Raw genomic sequence first — 20206 nt, forward strand, 5'->3', positions numbered from 1 at the left:
ATTTCCTTTTTTTCACAGTATCTTGAGGAGCTTTTAGCTTGAATAGTAGGTTGAAATGGGAACGCATTTAATTGAGACAGCAGATCCAGGATTAGGTTCGGGTAAGAGCGTGAGTTTGTTCTGGCTACATGGAGCATAAAGTGCTGCAGTGTGCCATCTTTAACAGGCTAATGAAAACAGGGGTCTGGAGCTGTGAGGAGCGATTAGGGCTTGAGATGCGGATTCAGAAGTCAGCAGCAGATACTTAGGGATCCGAGTCATGGAAAGGAATGAGACAAGCCAGAGAGACCGTGTGGGGTGGGGCATGCAGATGGCAGCAGACTGTTGCCGTGAGCACACGGTGAGGAAGCAGGGCGCCCAGCTTCGTTTCTTAGATGTTGTCTCTCTGCTGCATTACCTGTCCGCTGCAGTCTTTCTGTAGGTGGTCATCAAATGAGGAGTGTCTGTTTTGGGTAGACAGATCTCTGTACAAAGGGTACACTCTTTGGTGAGAAACACATTCTGGAGGTAGTTATGTGGAAAACTGGGGGGATGTCTTCCAATCTACATTGAAATTTCGGAATATTAGGGAGTTTCTTTGTGCTGACGTTGGCCTAAGCAGTATCCCCACGGAAAGGCAGTGGCCGTGATCAGGCTGTTTCTTGTGGACAGGTGTCCGTGAGAACCTCAGGTGAAGTGCCAGAATTAAATTCTGTGAAAGCACACTCGGGGTCGGGGGGTGCCTAAGAGTGGATGGTCAAAGTAGTCAATATTTCCATGGTAATATTTTATTCAAGAATTATACCTCGAGTAGCTCAAGCAGTGGTTTTCAAGGGTTTTCATAAAGAGCCCAGAGGTTCCTTGGCAGTGATTCAAGGGCTCCTGGAGGTTAGAGTGCCAGGAGGAGGCAGAAGAAGATTAAGCAGGCTGACTTGCCTACAAGACTCTAGATCTACTTTTCTGTATGTATGTGTCTATATTTTGTTAAACTTTGTTTGTTTGTTTGTTTGGCTGTGCTGCATCTTTATTGCTTCGCCCAGGATTTCTCTAGTTGTGGCCGGCGGGGCTGCTGTCTCCTTGCACTGTCCGGGCTTCTCATTGCAGGGGTTCCTCTTGTTGTAGAGCACGGGCTCCTGAGCACAGGCGCTCAGTAGTCATGGTGCACGGGCTTAGTTGCCCCGTGGCATGTGGAATCTTCCTGGTCCAGGGATTGAACCTGTGGCCCTCACGTTGGAAGGCAGTTTCTTAACCACTGAACCACCAGTGAGGTCCTCTTGTATATTTTTAATATGGAAAATTTCAAATAATAATAGATAATCTTAGAATAATAATCTTAGAATAGTACCGTGAACCTGAATTGTTCGTCACCCAGCTTGAACAAGTATCAGCTCAATCCTATTTCATGTGTACACTTACCTACTCCACCTGAAGCGTATTCTATACATATTATTCATCTGTAAAAGATTTAATATGTATTGTTGAAAGATAAAGACTTTTCACATAACTGCAGTTCCATTAACAATAACTTAAAAAGTTAGCGGTATTTCCTTAGTATCATTAAATATCTCATCAGTGTTCAGATATCCATGGTTGACTTATCATTTTTAAAAAATCTGTTCAAATCAAGATCTAGATAAATCAGGACTTGGCAATTTGTTGATTAGATCTTAAGGTTTTTTTTTTAATCTATAGTTTGCCCACTTCATCTCTTTCCCCCCATGCTATTTATTTGTTAAAGAAAGCATGCTTGTTATTAAGAGTTTACCACAATCTGAATTTTTAATTTTCTAAAAGGTTGGGGTATGATTTATAATGATGAAACTCACCTATTTTAGTGTTCAGCTTTGTCAATTTTGACAAATGCACACACTTGTGTAACCACCACTACAATCATTATATAGAACATTTTCATCACTCCCCCAAATTCCTTTCTGTCCCCACTGACCAATTGGCAACCACCAACCAGTTTTTTCACAGTCTGAAATTTTGCTGATTTGGTCCCCATGGTATCATTTAGCATGTTTCTCTGTTCCCTGTGTGTCTTATAAATTGGTGGTTAGAACTAGTTTTAGAGACTTGATGTTATAGATTCAGGTTTTGTTGGTTCTTTTTTTTTTTGAAAGAATGCTTAATAGGGATGGTATGTAGTTCTTTCAGGGCCTCTTTTTTTTTTTTGCTGTTAGGAACTCATAGTAATCAGTGTCTGTAATTTCACTTGAGGTGACATTCTAAATCTTTCATTCCTTCTTCGTTGCTAGCTGGAATGCTTTTATAAAAAGAAGTTTTCTTAAATTTTTTTTAAATTTTATTTTTGAAATTAACATACAGTCAAATGAAAAGTTCTATGACATTTTAACACATGCACAGATTCCTGTAACCACCACTGCAAGAATAATATGAAACATTCCCATTACCCGCAGAACTTGCTTCTGCTGTACTATTGGAGCCACATCCTCCTTGCACCCCCAGCTCCCTGGCAGCTGATCCGTTCTTCATTGACTGTTTTAATTTTCCTTAGGTACAATTTGTAAAAGGAAAAGTAGAATAAAAGCTTGTCTCCTTACCCTTTCCTTTTTATAATTTATACCAGATTTCAATATGAATTGCTTTCCTGGCATGCTTCAAAGGTGACTGACTTTCTTCTTATCAACTCATGGATATAGACATTTCAGTGAATTTCAACCCATTGTGATTATTTTTCTTGATGATCATATTGACCAGTGGAAGCCTCTTCTAAATTGGCTCTTGGATTCTTTTGAGAAGAATCCAGTAGACTTTAGCAGCTTCTTTCCAGACCCATCGTATGTTTTCTGCTCAGGCCTAGAATCAACTCTTCCACAGAGAGGCCTTTTTTTCTAGCATCTGTCAACTTCTAACTCTCTGTTTTACATTCTGAGAGTCTATCTGAAAGAAAGGATTGTAGAACCTACAAGTAGTTTTGAAAACAACAAATCCAAAAGAATGGATTATATAATATATTCTTTCATAATCTATCAGAAATGTATTTTTTCATTTAGATTTTTTTTCATAAAAGTTGACTGGCACACAATTGGGACATATTTTAGGTTAAGATCCTGAAATACAGGTAATCTGCAGTGCTGTTTATGGTTGGACCTGTTGAGAGATTAAGTAAATGACTTGCGATCATGCAGTAGACCTGATTTTTCTTTACTGTGGAAACTGTGGGTCCAGTCTAAATGGGTGGCTTTCCTGCAAGACCAGGATTTTTGCAGGGAGGATAATGAATTCAGGCAGATACACATGGTCATGTAACTAATTGCTTAATAGTCTGTACAGTAGGAGAGTATAACGTGGAAAATTTTGGGGATAATGTATTAGTGATGGAAAAATTTTAGTATTTTGATGGAGCAACTTGTCTGGAATTTTTCTGAAACCACCAAGATAAGTGAATTGTAAAATATATCTATAAAGTAGTAAATTAATTGACCATATAGTCAGGAGAAGGCAATGGCAAGCCACTCCAGTACTCTTGCCTAGAAAATTCCATAGACGGAGGAGCCTGGTGGGCTGCAGTCCATGGGGTCGCTACAAGTCGGACACGACTGAGCGACTTCACTTGGACGCATTGGAGAAGGAAATGGCAACCCACTCCAGTGTTCTTGCCTGGAGAATCCTGGGGACGGGGAAGCCTGGTAGGCTGGGGTCACACAGACACAAACACAACTAAAGCAACTTAGCAGCAGCAGCATAGTCACTATGAATCTTACCTCACAAAATCAGGTAACCATGAAGCATTACTGTATATATATTATTTATTTTTGACTGTGCTGGGTCTTCGTTGCTTTGCATGGGCTTTCTCTAGCTGCAGCAAGCAGGGGCCGCTCTTTGTTGTGATGTTCAGGCTTCTCACTGCGGTGGCTTCTGTTGTGGAGCTCAATCTTTAGGTGAGCGGGCCTCAGTAGTTGCAGCACATAGGCTCAGCAGTTGTGGTTGGCAGGCTTAATTGCTCCGTGGCATGTGAAATCTTCCTGGACCAGGGATCAAACCTGTGTTCCCTGCATTGGCAGGTGGATTCTTATCCACTGCACCACCAGGGAAGTTCTGTATTATTTATTTTAAACAAAATTAAATCCAACCTTGAGACATCCCCTCTGCCCCAATTCTATCAAACTCATGAAAAATTCAATCTCAGGGATTAAGAATGGCATCCACCCTTCCTCGGGGTTGTACAGCGTCTGAGAGGCTTGTGAGAAACCAGAAGAAGGGTGGAAGGTTAGTTTTCAGTCCGCTGTGGCTGTGCGTGGTAAGCCGGTTGTCTAGGTGGGTGTGGGTCCTTCATGTTTGGCGGCTCTAATGGTTATAACTGACGTGAAAAGTCTTTGCCAGGTTTGGGGGAATCTGGTGTAGAGGTTTCAGCTTTCCCAGGTACAGTGCACACCCGATTCCCTGTAAAGACTTGTCAACTCCTAGAACATTGCTAGGAAGTGGAGTTGCAAGTCTCTTTTTGTGAGTCCCAAAGCTCTTCCCCTTCCCAATTAAATTACCCTATTTTTTCCTTTTTATTTCTACCTTTCTGCCCTCAAAGGCACTTTCTTTCCACCTTTCCCTCAGCGTAATCTCCTCAAGGAGTTCACATTTTCAGAAAACAAACACAAACCTCCCTTGAGGCAGGGACTGTTTTCTTGGGGATTGAGGAATACAGTGAGAGTAAAACATCCATTGGTGTCTTAATAACTTATCCAGCTACCTAATTTTTTTCTTTTTTCCTCTCAATAATTTTTTTACTCCCTGTGGTGGTTTTAAAGAACTGTGTATAAATTCTTTAATTCTCCTTTCTTTAAAAGATGGAGCTTGGGAACTTCCCTGGTGATTCAGTGGTCAAGACTCCACACTCCCAATGCAGGGGCTGTGGGTTCAATCCCCAGCCAATGAACTAAGATCCTGCATGCCACACAGCATGGCCAAGAAAGAAAAAAAAGATGGAGCTTAATTCTCCATTTGAGTGTGGGGTGAACTTCGTGACTCACTCCTAGGGAATAGAATACAGAAATGATGAGGTGTCCTTTCCCATATCAGGTTGTAAGGAGTCTTTATCTTTATTCTTGGGTGTTCTCTCTGTTTTCCTTCCTTCCTCCTTCTCTCACTCTTGGCTGACTCCCTCTGGTGGACGCTGGCTGCCATAGTGAGAGACAGCCGCTTGCCATGTTGTGGAGACACTTGGGCAGCCTATGGGGAAGGCCACATGTTAAGGAAGCAAGGCCTGCCAGCAACCACATGAGTGAGCTTGGAAGGGGATCCTATATTAGTTGAGCCTTGAGATGACTATAGCCCTCGCCAACAGCTTGACTTATTATCCTGGCGTCGCAAGGGCTGAATTACATGAGTCCATGATATTTTTTTAAGAATCTCTTCCAGCACTGGCTCTATTGTACCCCAAAGGACCTTAGTCTCTCTCTCAAGCTTTTTCTCTTTCTGGATAGGTCTCTGATGTGGGGTGGGGTGGGGCATGTGTGTGTTTTGGAAGCAGCTGTCTTTTGATTAAAGGCATTGAAGGATAGTTTACTTTCAGGCAGTGATGTGATGTGTCCCTGTGCTAATAATCAATCTCCAGCCAATTGTGCATTGTCGTCTTCAGAGCCTTTGTTCTCTCCCTGGACTTTGGTCCCACAGATTGAGAGGTAGTCCCCTGCTCACATTCACTCTTATTAAGGGAAGAGCAAAAGGTAGTTGTCCAGTGAAAGCGTATGTGTTAGTCACTCAGTCATGTCTGACTCTTTGCGACCTTATGGGCTGCAGCCTGCCAGGCTCCTCTGTCCATGGACTTCTCCAAGCAAGAATGCTGGAGTGGGTTGCCATTTCCTTCTCTAAGTTGCCCAGTGAAGGGGTCAGTTTTCCTCTGCCTGGTACCTGTCACTGGATTTTGAACTCTGTTTCAGCTCTTTCTTAGTTGTCTGGGAAGAGCAGGCAAATCAGTGTCAAGTAAGCTGTGATGGTGGCTGATTTTATGTGTCAACTTAACTTGCCTACAGGGTGCCCAGATAGTTGGTCAAGCATTATTCCTGGAGAGTTGGGATGTCTTTGGGTGAGATTAACTTTTGAACCATAGTCTTAAGCAGTACAGACTGCCCTCCTCGATATGGGTGGGGCCTTATCCAGTCGACTGAACACCTGAAACCAAAAGGCTGAGTAAGAAGGAACTCCTCCTGTCTGACTGCTTGAGTTGGGCCCTCAATCTTTTCCTGCCTTTGGATGCGAGCTGGAACCTCGCTCTTCTTGGATCTTGAGCTGGCTGGCTCCCAGACTGGAATTTAAACCATCAGCCCTCCCGTTTCTCAGGCCTTCAGAGTGGAATCATGCCATCAGCTTTCCCAGATCTCCAGCTTACTGACTGAGGATCTTGGAACTTAGTCTCCCTAATCGTGTGAGCCAGTTCCTTATTATCTGCACACACTCACACCCCTCCTTGTTTCTGTTTCTCAGCAGAATCCAGGCTAATACACAAGCCTAGTCTTTTTTGTGTCCTTTGTTTCGTACCTGGTTTTCCGTAATGCTCCTTAAGCTGTCGTAGCTTCTGCGTTACCAGTTGTGGGTTCACTTGTGGACGCAGCCTGCCATGAAATGGTCATCTTCACCACAACCTGAGCTTGTGTTTTCATGAATGTGGCTGCTCCTTTGGAAGCATTTCGCTCTCAAGCTAGGCACCATTCGTTATATTCTCGTTTTACAGTTGGGTTTCTTTCAGTCAAGTTCTCTCCGTGTATTCCATGGGCCTTGAAAGCATATGTGCCTGTTGGCAGTATCCTGAGAGTTCTTCCTGGATGGGGGGCCCATGTTGACAGTGCTCACACATGGTTTCCCAAAAGCTTGCAAAGTGGCTGTCAGAACTCTTAAACTATTGTGATCATTTCCAAACTGTAGAGTTATTACATATAGATTTTTAGAGAACAGCTGTCAAAACTGAAGATTTTAGATTTAGCATTATTGCCATTAGCCTGTCTTGTTAATTGATATCAAGCCATTTACCTATTAGAGTAACTTCTGGCTGGTGATAATAAAAGTGTCATCCACAAGTAAGAGGATTCTTACTTTTTTGTAAAATAGGAACATGCATCTGTATTGTCCTAAGCCAGTTTTGTTTTTATTTTTATGTTTTTTTTTTTGCCTGCACTGGGTCTTCACTGTGGCGTGTGGGGGCTTCTCTCACTGTGCTGCTGGCTTAGTTGCCCTGCTGCATGTGGGATCTGCATGTTCCCAGCCACAGATAAAACCCACTTCCCCTGCATTGGAAGGCAGATTCCTAACCACTGGACTACAAAGGAAGTCCTTCCCAAACCACTTTTAAATCTTCAAGATATAAGTTATAAAGAAGGGAAATGCTTTTAATAATTTATAAAAGAATCCTAGAATTTGTATTGGAAGGATTAGTTATCGAGTCCAACCATAAGCACAGCAGGAGAAACCCTACCATAACATGCCTGAAAAGAAAGTCCTGAAAAATACCTTAGTCTCTTCAAATATGGTTTACTTTGTGTTTACCAACAGCTGTTTCCTAAGATCTTCACCTAAATCACCTGAATGTCTCATGTATGTGCTCTTGCATATACATGCCCTTGTAACAAGACCAGTTCCGTTCAGTAGAGGTGTTAGTGAACTCGTGGTACTTCTGCCATTATTGATTTTTCTCAATAACCAGATAATAAAATCACAACCATTTTCATATGGATGGCCACAGGAGCTTTACTTTTAAAAAAGGGTTCTTATACTTGAAAATGTTGGAAACCACTGAATTAAATACCTCTGAAGCTATTTCTAGCTCTAGTTTGTGAAGAAAGGACTGTGGTTCTGGGATGGAGTCTTTGTATGAATGTGTTCAAAGAGTATATAGTGTAGCATTCTGGTGAAACCCCCAGATCTTTGCCTGGTTTCTACCTACCCCTTTTCATTTTTTTTTCCTTGCCTACCTCAGGGATTTGATTCATCTCCTCCCCGCCCCCCACAACTATTATGCGATGTTTTCTCTGCCCATAAACCCTCCTTGAAACAGGATGCAGGTACCTCAGCTTTTCCCTTACCCTGTTACTCGGAATGTATCTGATACATTTTCATTTTTACAGATGTTTTACTCTCGGTGACAGTAGGGAGTGAATTGAATGCACAAAAACTTAACGAATTTTTGAATTAGAGTTTTACTAAAATGAAGAGATTTCCCTAATCTTCACTGTAAGGTACATGAGAAAAGCTCAGTTTTCTGGTAATTGCTAGAATTAAAGCAGTGGACTAAGTGATGTCAGAGTGTCTTCCAACTCACGTATGTTTAATTTTCAGTGAGAGATTGATCAGCTTTCTTATTTTATCTTTTTTTTTTTAATTCTGAGAAGTAGCTACGGATCTTTTCGTCTCTTTTTCTATATCATTTGGCCCTGAAGATAGTGACTCTCAGGCCACTGAATTCATTTCATCACAGAGGAGAAGCTCAAGGTTATTTTCAATTTCTTTACCCATTGTTTTTTGCAGGAAAAGTCTATTTAATAAAAACCAATAATCACCAACACAAAGTCCACTTGAGTATATTCTGAACATAACCATTCCGTTGGCATGGCAGACTGTGTTTCCCAAAGATGTCTGCAAGTGTGTCCTTCATCCCACATGCTCTTACGGTGTGACCTTGACCTGCCTTCCACCCAGTGATGAGGTCCGTGTTCCCGTCTCCTAACCAGCACAGGCCCTTCCAACTGTCTCCACCAATAGAGCGTGGCTCCAGCAACACTATGTGACTTCTGGAGCAAGGTTATAGAAATGCCATGTACCTCCACCTTCCTCTCTTGGGATAGGGGCTTAGAACCTGGCTTCCAGCCCCAGTGAGTGACTGAAGCTCCTGGCCCTCAGCCCCAGCTGAGCTCCCAGCTGCCATCAGCATTGGTCCTAAAAGCGGGTCGTAATCCTCCAGATCCCCATCCCGGTGCCCCAGTGAGTGCCCACAGAGAGCAGAGAAGAGCTGTCTTTGCCAAGCCCGACCCAAGTTGCCGACTGACAACCACAATGAAGGATTGTTTTAAGCCACTAGGTTGTATAACAGAAGATAACTGGCATTCCGTTTTGCCAGAGGTTGGAGTAGAGACCATGCTATATACTAACCGGCCTCAATTTTAAGAATAAGATACATTTCTACCTTCAGGAGCACTGTCAGTATCAGAAGAAAAACAGATTCTTTATCTTCTTTGTTTATAGACTTTTATCTCATTGACTTTCATTTTACATGTTTATTATATTTTGGTTTTTAAAAAATTAGTAAGTAGTACAAAACAGCAAAACTGAACAGTAATCTCCCTGCCCAGATAACTCCATTCTCGTGTCCTTGTAGTTCAGAAGGTTATGGCGTGTTAGTAATATACAGTGACTTTGAAATGACTCAGGTCAGATGTGTTACCTTGGAAAGCAGCATCCTCTTTGTGAGTCAGTTTCTTCATCTGTAAAATGGTTTCTACTTCATAGGGTTGTCAAGAGACTTCAATGATTTATACACGTGCAGTGAGTGCCTGTCACAGAATACTGGCTATTCATTACTATGCCCATCACTACTGCTGTTATTGGCCTTACTATTTTTAGACTAGGGAGGGGAAGGATAACCAACAGAAAGATTTCAGTCTGAAATGATGGAGTGAATACTCCAGAGAAGTTAGGCACAGAGGGATGTTGGGAAGCCTGAAGGGACTTGGGAATTATTTAACATGTTTTAGATTTTTCAAGGCTTAAAGGTTTACCTGAAAGGTGAAGAGCAGAATGACCTTTGGGAAAATTGATGGGAGACAGTGGTAGAGAAATTTCAAAAATGGGGAGGGACTGATGCTGGTTTTTGGACTTCTTGATAATGACTGGCATTTACTGATTAGGCAGTGATGTCTCAAATATATTACCTGTAGTCACTAGTTCATTTTTTAATCAAGCTCTTTCAGTTTATTGATGGATACTTTGCATACAGTAAAATGTATAGATGGAAAGTGTTCAGTTTAGTGTGTGTTTTTATCAATTCTTAATTGTTCAGTGTTTCAGTTGGTTACAGAGTAGAGTAAATGAACTAAATGGAGGAAGGAGACCTAGGGAAGATAGCCTAATCCCTAGGGTTCTGGTGCTTATTAGCAGATCACGTTTATATTTTTTTCTTCATTAGAAAACAGATGTTATCATTCCCATTTATAAATAGAGAAACTGAGGCTCATGACAATAAAGTGATTTACCCAAAGTATCATAGCTAGAAAGTGGCACAGTCAAGGGAGAGTAGTTTTTGTCTGACTCTGTAAATCTTTTTTGCTGTTACAGACCAAAAGAGTGACATTGGAATTTGTTTTTTTAAACTTTGCTGGAGGTAATTTCCTATGAGGGTTTATTAAAGTCCCATAAGAAAGTGAAAACCGTTCTTGATGTGGATGTCTTCTGGATTCAGATGTTTCAGACTTCCTTAAAGCGTCTAAAACTGGTATTTTCTATTTTGCCAATTTTTATAATTGATATAGTGTAGTTTTAGCAAGTGTTCCTCTCCAGTGGTTCAGGTAATTAGATTAAAGTAGTTGTGGGCAACTTAGTGCATTTTTACTTTCAAGCATCAAAGAAAGTACAGACCATTAAGAACGAAAAGAATCCTGTTTCTGGACATTTCATGCTATTGCAGGACTTGTAGATACAGGATTTAAAAGCAGAAAATTTTAAGTGATGTTCATTCTACTGGATAACAGCCAGAAGCCTCATGCTTGAGACTGGATGATGGACAAGTAATTTGCCATGTTACCACGTGAGGAACATCTTTAGGTGCAGGAATGTAGTCTCTAATTCGTCAGCCTAGAGTTCCTGAATGGCCCAGCTTTCTCTTTCTTCCCTCATGTTTTATGTGGGGATTTCTTTATTCTTTGCAGCATGTTCTGTTTTTTTGTTGTTCTATTTGAAATTGACATCAGATAAAGAAATACATACAGTATGTGAAAGAGTAAATGAGAAGTCACCATTTTCTTTAAAACTTTGCTTCTTTATTTTATGAAAAATGCTAGCACAGAAAATGAGATAGTTAAGACAGATTTCATGTGCAGAAAATCATTTGTTCAATAGATACTCAAAGTATTTAGATATGTCAGGCTTTTTTTTTTTTTTTTTTTTTTACTTCTGGGAACTTATAATGGGTAACTAATTTACTTGACATTCTCAAGAATCCTGAAAATGGAGAATAGTTTTAATATATCATTGATGGTTTCGTCTCTTAGTTTCTTAACAAACTGGTGCAAATCTAAGAGTTTTTATTTGTGATAAAAATTTTAAACATCTGTGAGATAATAATAGAAAATATCTGTTGATCTCTACCCTCAGTTCCTGACATGGAACCCCTGAAACCTTCATAATTTCCTTAGTGATGAGTGTCTTTGTTCTGATGAAGTGACTGGTTGGGCTCCTGGGTAAGGGCTGGTGACCAGAAAGAACAGGCCATGATTAGAAGCTTGGTGTTTTCAGCCCTGCCTCCCATTCCTTTGACAGGAGAGTAGGGCTGAAAATGGAGTTAATGATCAGTCATGCCTGCATGATGAAGCCTTCATGAAATCCCCAGAGTATGGGGTTCAGAGAGTTTCTAGGCTGGTGAGCACCGGGAAGTGCGGGAGAGTGGCGTGGAAGCCCCTGGATAGGGCCTGGAGCTCCACACCCCTTTCCATACCTGTGCATCTCTTCCATTTGGCCTGAGTTGTATCTTTTTACAGTAAACTTGATCCAGTAAGTAAAATGTTTCTCTGAGTTCTGTGAGCCACGCTTAACAAATAAATCAAACCCAAGGAGGCAGGTCATTGGAACCCCTAGTCTGTAGCTGGTCGGTCAAAAGCATGGGGGGTGACTTGTGCAGTCTCTTGGAATTGAGCCCTTCACCTCTGCAATCTGATGCTTGCTCCAGGTAGACAGTGTCGGAATTGAGTGGAATTCCTTCAGGTGACAGGGAATTGCTTGGTGGTGTGGGGGCAAACTTCCATACAATTGGTGACCAGAAATGAAGTTTTTGTGTGAACAGTAAAGGAGATTCATAGGAGAGGAATAGTACAGAAGAGCTGGATTTTTCCTACATAGAAAGGAAGAAGCTATATATATATTTTTTTTTTCTTAACATCCCAGGTGAAATCCAGTATTTCATACTACCATTTATCCGTACTCCTGATAACTCTTTCTGTGTTCTTACAATTAAAAAAAAAAGTGTGTACATGTTGGTGGGCGGCACACATTCATTCATTCCCCATTTTATGTTCTCTCTTCGTCCTTGGCTATCATATAATAGAATATTAGCTCTGTGTGGGTAGGAATAAAATAAAAAGCACTTAAAATATCCAGAACATAGTAGGTGTTCAAGAAATGTTTTGTTTACTAAATAATGTTTAGTTATTTTAAAATGAAATCTAATATACATACAAAAAGCATATATGACATGTGCACTTTAAAAAAAAGAATAATTAATTAAAAATCTTTGTTTCTACTGGCCAACTTTAAAAATAGTTCATTGTCAATATTCTTGAAAGTTCCTCCTATGCCTCTTTTGTGGCATTCACTTGCTTCCTTTCCCAATCACTGCTTGAAAATGGTTTTTATTCTCTTGAATTTTCTTTATGGTTTTACATATATGGATGTAAACTTGCCAACAAAGGTCCATATAGTAAAAGCTATGGTTTTTGCATTAGTCATGTATGGGTGTGAGAGTCGGGCCATAAAAAAGGCTGAGCACTGAAGAGCTGATGCTTTCGAATCGTAGTGCTGGAGAATCCCTCTTGAGAACCCCTTGAACTTCACAGAGATCAAACCAGTCAATCCTAAAGGAAATCAACCCAGAATATTCATTGGAAAGAGTGTTGCCAAAGCTCCAATACTTTGGCCACCTGATGCAAAGAGCTCACTCATTCCTGATCCTTGGAAAGATTGAGGGCAAAAGAAGTGGGCAGCAGAGGATGAGATGGTTAGATAGCATCACCGACTCAGTGCACATAAATTTGAGCAAATTCTGGGAAATAGTGGAAGACATGGGAGCCTGGCGTGCTGCCCTTCATGGGGTCACAAAAAGTTGGATACAATTTAACAGTGAACAGCAACAATGTACTTGTAAATATTCTGCTAAGTTTTAGATTTGTTAAACTTTATATATATATGATGATGATGTTCAGTCGCTCAGTTGTATCTGACTCTTTGCGACCCCTATATATGTATATATGTATGTAAATATGAATATATGAAATCATACTGCTTGTATTCTTGTCAGTTTGCTTCATTCATTCAACATTAGGAGCTTGAGATTCTTTCATATTGACACATGTAGACATATAACCTTATGTAGAACTCAACTACGTGTCTGTGCCACAAGTATCCATTCTCTGATCTAGGAGTAACTGAACTGTTTCTAAGGTAATGAACTTAGATGTACCTATGAAAGCGATTCTTTAGGGTAAATATCTAAAGACTTTCTGAGTCGTTGGGTTTTGTCAACTCAGCATTGATGTCGTTTTCCCAAGTGGTTGTACCAGTTTATAGGTCTGTCCTCTACTGTGAGAGTTTCAGTTTCTCTACTTTGTTGCCAGCACTTGGTGTTTTAAAATTTTAACTGTTGTGGTATGTGTATAATAATATATATTCCTCTGAGTGTGTGTGTTTTAAGAAAACATTTGTTGTTTCATTCTTAACCACAATTACTTCTTGGGGACCTCACTGCTTCTCCAGCCTTGGGGTCATACTGGACACCATCACTTCATTTCCTGTACCACACGATTTTCATATGGTGGTTATTTTTTCGTAACAAGCAACCTCTGAAAAAACCAGCTTCAGCAACCTAGATGTCCATTGGCAGACAAATGGATAAGAAAGCTGTGGTACATATACACAATGGAATATTACTCAGCTATTAAAAAGAATGCATTTGAATCAGTTCTAATGAGGTGGATGAAACTGGAGCCTATTATACAGAGTGAAGCAAGTCAGAAAGAAGAACACCAATACAATATATTAATGCCTATATATGAAATTTAGAAAGATGGTAACGATGACCCTATATGTGAGATAGCAAAAGAGACACAGATGTGAAGAACAGATTTTTGGACTGTGTGGGAGAAGGCGAGGGTGGGATGATTTAAGAGAATAGCATTGAAACATGTATATATATTGTCATATGTGAAACAGATCGCCAGTCCAGATTTGATGCATGAGACGGGGCGCTCAGGGCTGGTGCACTGGGACGACCCTGAGGGGTGGGATGGGGAGGGAGGTGGAAGGGAGGTTCAGGAAGAGGAACACAAGTACACCCATGGCTGATTCATGTCAATGAATGGCAGAAACCACTACAGTGTCATAAAGTAGTTAGCCTCCAATTAAATAAATTAATTTTTTGAAAACAAAACAGCTTTATAAAGAGACGGCATTATGGAAAGGAACGTAAAGCGATACAGTGTTAACACTGAGGTACTGAACCCTGAGCTACTGAACCCTGAGCTTGTAGTTTGTGGAGTATCCGACAGATGTCGCTGTGTTTCCCTTGAAGTTTAAAATAGCCCATGGCATCCTTGTGTGTTTTCTGTGGTGCCCTGAGGTGTGTTGAGTGCACAGTTTGAGAACCACGGCCTTGGAATATTAATCATGGTTATCTTTAGGGAGTAGGAGTTTTGCTTACTTTTTTATACTTTCTGGGTTTTCTATACCTCTTTTATAATGAGCACATAACACTTAAGAGACATCAGGAAAGATACTATATGTGTACTGTTTGTAAAATAAATTATTAACCAAAGTCTATACTTTTTTTTCCTCTTAGTTTTTACCTAATGCCCTTTTTCTGTGCCACATAGGATACCACATTAGTCATCATGTTTCCTCAGGCATCTTGACAGGGACAGTTTTCAGGTCATTCCTATTTTTGATGACCTTGACAGTTTTGAAGCATATTGGTCAAGTACTTTTTTCGGCTGTCTTTCAATTGGGGAAAACCACAGGGGTAAAATGCCATTCTTACCACATCATATTGAGGGTTCATGCTATCCACAGTCCCAGGTATCCACATAAATCACTGTTAATGGTAATGTTGACATCTGGCTGAGAATCAGAGTTCTTCATTGTAAAATTATTCCTTTATTCCCCTCTTTAATACTGTATTCTCTGGTAGGAAGTCACTACGTGCAGTCCACACTCAAAGAATGGGTGTCATGCCTCACTTCCTTGAAGGCAAAGTACATGAATTATGTTAAATTCTTCTTTGTGGGAGATTTGTCTGTTCTCCCATTTATCTATGTATTACTTATCTGTTTATGTGTTCAACTATTTGTATAATTGAACTCATGGATTTTTTTGATACTTTGGGTTATAATCCATTACTGTTTTATTTTTTTGTTGTTGCTGAATAGTTCCAGCTTGGCAATTGAGAGCTCTTCAGTTGGCTGCTGTATCCTTTTGACATACTCCTGCCATTGTGGGTTTATTAATAAAATGAAATAAATTTTGTTAGATCACTTTCTTACTGTCTAGCAGTACAAGATGCTCCAGGCTCATCTTGTATATTTCTTGGCTTAGTTGTAGAATCAGACATTTCTCCAAGGAGCCTTGTTTCCTTTTATTAGAGGATGGTATTTGCTGCTGGGGTACATATGGTATTAATTAATTTGCATTCCTCTGATGATTGATGAGGTCAAGTACCTTTATATATGTTTATTGGTTGTTTGTGTATCCTGTTTGTTATGTAACAAGCCTGTTCAAGACTTTTGTCCAACTGCAGAGTTGAGTTGTTGTAGCAGAGAGTGTATGATTCACACAGCCTAAAATATTTACTATCAAGCCCTTTATAGGACAAGTTTGCATACCTCTAGAGTTATGAAAACTGTTTTGCTGTCAGTTCTGGGTTGGTTTTGATTGGTTGATTTGTCTCATCAATGATGGTCATATTTTCCTGCATCTTTGGAAATGCCTGATAATCTTTGACTGGGTGCCAGACACCATGGAGGGTTTGAAATTTTGTTCTGTTGCTTTTTTCTTTTTTCCCTTGAAAATTTTTGAAGATTTTCCCCAGAGATGCAGTTGAATTATTTGGAATTATCTTGACCCATTTGGGCCTTGGTTTTAGGCTTTGTTGAGTGGAACTGCTGTTGTCACTATGGCTTATCATTCTCTACTTCTGCGGCAAGACCCTTGTGAATACTCCACCTGGGAATTACAAGGTTTTCCAAGTCTTGCTGGTGGGAACAGACACCATTGTTGGCCCTGTGTAAGCTCCAGGCATGGTTCCCTCTAATGCTCTCTGATGATTCTTTCCTTTCTCTTTGGTGGTTTTCTTCCATTTGTGGGCTGATGTGTGTTCAGTGGAATACTGGAGAGGAACTTCTGGAAGATCTCCAGCACTTTCTCCCCTGTGCAATATCCTGCCCTGTGAACTCTAGCTGCTTTGGTCTCCCTGGACTCTCAGCTCTGTCTTTTCCCCTGACGTTATCCCTTGGGCTCTGCCTGGGTTCTCCTTCCCTGCACCACACCCTGGAAATGCTCTCAAGGCAGTGATTTAGGGGCAAGTAGAGGACTCACTTTTTTTGTCCTCAGAGGTCACTGGGTTTTTTGTTGTTGTTGTTGCTTGATGCACAGTGTCTTGAAAAACCATTATTTATTTTGTCTGCTTTCTTTTGATTGTTTAATGTAGGAAGGTAAATCTGGTCCCTGTTACTACATCTTGGCCAGTATTTGAAATCTTTTTTTAAATCCTCAGTGGGTGTTTAATTTTGTCAAATTCTTTTTCTATGTCTGATTTTTTTCTCTCTTTTTTCCCCCTGTTAATGTGTGTTGAATTACATTGATTTTTTTTCTCTCCCCAAGGTTAAATCAACCTCACATTTCTGGAATAAACTCCTCTTCCTCATGATATATAATCCTTTTTAATATATTTCTGTGTTCAATTTACCAGTATATTTTTAGGACTTTTGCATCTGTGTCTGTGTTCATATACTATCCTTCCTTAAACATCAGGGCTGTCCTGGTTTATGAAATGGGTAGGGAAACATTCCTTCTTTTTCTCTAGAAAACTTTGCTTACTATTGGTGCTCTTTCTTCCATATATGGTTAGACAAATTCTCTGGTGAAACCATGTGGCGATTTTATTTGGGAAACTGTTTAATTACAAATCTGTGTTTTTAATAGATATAGGACTGTTGAGATTTTTATATCTTTTTAATTAAGATTTTAAATTTTTATTTCAGTTTTGGTCAGCTGTTTTTCTAGGAAAACAAATGAGCCTTTCAAGGTCATACATCTAAAAATGAATAAACCTTCCAATGCTGTGCTTTCTCAAACTATGTCATATCATCTTAATATATACTTATAAATTTGGATACTTTTTTTTCTTCTCTTCAGTAGATAGTAAACTAGCAAGCTGGTTCTATCTCTGGTAAAACTCAGTATCATCTGAAGCTTTGGACCAAATAAATGTTTGAATTAAATTAAAGTGTGTGTGTGTGTGTGTGCGTGTGGTGAGTCTCTTCAGTCGTGTGTGACTCTTTGAGATCCTATGGACTGTAGCCCTCCAGGCTCCTCTGTCCGTGGGACTCTCCAGGCAAGAATACTGGAGTGGGTTGCCATGCCCTTTTTCAGGGATCTTCCCGACCCAAGGACCAAATCCAGGTCTCTTAACATCTCCTGCCTTGGCAGCAGGTTATTTACTGCTAACGCCTCCTGGGAAGCCCAAATTAAAGCATACTTGGGGTTTATTGGATTTTAAATGGAGAGAAATTTATTTAAGTGGTTGTTTCAGTACTTCATTTGTGTGCTGTCAGTCTGTGAAATATACATTTTACCTCTTTTTCTGTGGGTAATGTTGTTTATAGAGTATATATTGAATAAAAAGATAGGTATAATGAATTGAAAGTATAGTTTTTAAATTTTGGAAGTACTGTTTATATTATTTTAGTGATTTTTTCTAGACTTCACTCAATTTTATTTATTTCCTAAAACTTAGAATAGACATATATGTATGATCCTAGGGCAATTGAAAGAAAGAAAAATAACTCTAGTTCAGAATATGATTTACCAGAACCATTTTTTATTTCTGTTCAAGAGAGATTGTAACTTGAATTCTATTATCAGGGAGATTTAGTGACTATCTGACATTTCAATACCTTAAAATGTGTCCATCCTTTTATAGTAGATCTAGTTTAAGATTCACCTGTTAGGGAAGAATGTGAGTTTGAAGTGGAGAGGGTTCAGTTGAAGGTCTGTTTCTATAAAGAATGTAGTCTGCTGCCAAAAGAAATATTACCTAACAGCAGTTTACATGCGCCAAGAGAGGCCAGAAAAGTATTGTAGTAGAAATTGCGCAGGAGAGCTGTCAGACTAGATCCCTGAGGATGTCAGGCCGGAAATAAAGCTTATCATGCTAGAAAAGATTTCACTGGATGGCTAGGCCATTGGAAATGAATTTTCCAATTCTTGTATTTTTCGTTGTTTACTACGTTGAATAGACAACCAGATTTACTTACACTTAAGTAATTTAAACTGTTAAAAAAATTTAAATCAAGGTTTTCTAAGATCATTCGAATAAATATTGACTTGTTTATATATTTTTCCTATGAGTTATTTAATTTTTGGAGATTAAGATTTGGAAATGCATTAAGAGAGGGGTTTTACGTTCCTGGGGATAAAATAGAGTAAGTAGTTGAAGCAGTTTTCTTTTCTGTGCCAAAAATGGAAATACAGAAAACATAAATAGGCAGTTATACCAAAGTACTTACCTGTGGTTCTGCTTCTAAAATACAACATTCCCATTTCCACTGTACACATTCAGATATACTACTATACAGAACGATTGAGCCTCAAAGACTTTGAAGGAACGTCTATTGGGATTGCTTTATTTTCTGGGGAGGAGAGACAGGGCAGGTCTGTTGAGATCCACGTAGTTCACCCAGTGTCATGAAGGGAACAGAGCATTTTTAGCGCTTGGGGAAATAGAACTTTTCCTTAATTACTGTTGTGTTAGTGAGTTATTTGACATTTTGCGTGTGAGGTGATGGCTTGGTTTCCTCACCACCAGATGGCTTCTCAAAGTTGGGGTGTTGTTTTTAGTCACTGCCAGCAAAAGTAAAACTGTCAAGCCCCTTTGAATGTCATTATCGTTTAGGAAATAGCAACAGTGTGGATGCTTTAAATTAGAGTAGTTTTAAGTTCTTAAAATTGAGAGTAAGTTATTATGAAATTATTTAAGCTTTCTAGGCTGCTTCTCCCCTGGTGACATATTCTTCTCTCTTAAATTATGTGTGCCCTTTGAGGTTCACAGGTAGATTTTAGACTCATGTTATATATATATATACTAAAAGGAATATAGATGGTCCTGTAACTTCAGTTATATGCAGTCTTTGTGACTATTGTATGTTGAACTCTTCCCTACGGCAAGACTTAATATCAGTCTGGTTCACTTCTGGGTCATAGAATATTGATATTAATAATTTAAGAAATGTATTCAACTCATAACATAATTAAAGAAATTTTTGGAGAGACCCCAAAAAAGTGTCACTTAATTTGAGAAATTTTTCTTTTTATAAAAAGTTTTGTTTTAAACTCAGGTGGCAGGTATATTATAGCCTGTGAAGTGAAGTGAAGTCGCTCAGTCATGTCCAACTCTTTGTGACCCATAGACTGTAGCGTACCAGGATCCTCTGTCCATGGGATTTTCCAGGCTACAGTACTGGAGTGGATTGCCATTTCCTTTTCCAGGGGATCTTCCCAACCCAGGGCTCGAACCCAGGTCTCTTGCATTGTAGACAGATGCTTATAGCCTGTACAGCAGAGCAGCTAGGATTCTAGTGCTTGCATGAAATCAAATGAAAAAGAAGTAAAGACTTGTGTATGAAACTGAGTATGCTGAACACATACCTCTGAAAATGTGTTATGTAAGTAGCTGAACATGCTGATTTATTTTGAAATTTGCTGAGAGTAAGTTTGAAATCAGAAAAAAAGAAGTCTTCCTGTAACTGGAGTTTCTGAGTCTAAACATACTCTTCATGTATTCCTTAAAAACCTAAATGTTCAAAACTTACTACAAAGCTACAGTAATCAAAGCAGTGTGGTCCTGGCATAAAGATAGGCATATAGATCAATGGGATAGAATTGAAAGCCCAGAAATGAAACCTGTACATCTCTGATTTCAACAGGAGTGCGAGGAGAAATTGGTGATGAAATGGTGTCTTATCTGTCAAGAAGACGTAAAAGTAAATCTTTGTAGCTTTGAATTAGGCAGTGGTTTCTTGGATCTAAC

At 39.6% G+C, this 20206-nt stretch overlaps 1 protein-coding gene across 1 annotated transcript in view; it reads left to right on the forward strand.

Moving 5' to 3' along the window:
• The first annotated feature begins 259 nt into the window (after positions 1–259).
• Positions 260–20206, forward strand: part of SCAI (suppressor of cancer cell invasion) — a 99806-nt gene continuing 79859 nt past the window's right edge. Inside the window, exon 1 of the mRNA XM_068966253.1 lies at positions 260–417. Within this exon, the coding sequence (XP_068822354.1) occupies positions 260–417 (158 nt within the window). The remainder of the gene's footprint in view (positions 418–20206) is intronic.

Source organism: Capricornis sumatraensis, chromosome 1, assembly GCF_032405125.1.
Source record: "Capricornis sumatraensis isolate serow.1 chromosome 1, serow.2, whole genome shotgun sequence".
Lineage (NCBI taxonomy): Eukaryota > Metazoa > Chordata > Mammalia > Artiodactyla > Bovidae > Capricornis > Capricornis sumatraensis.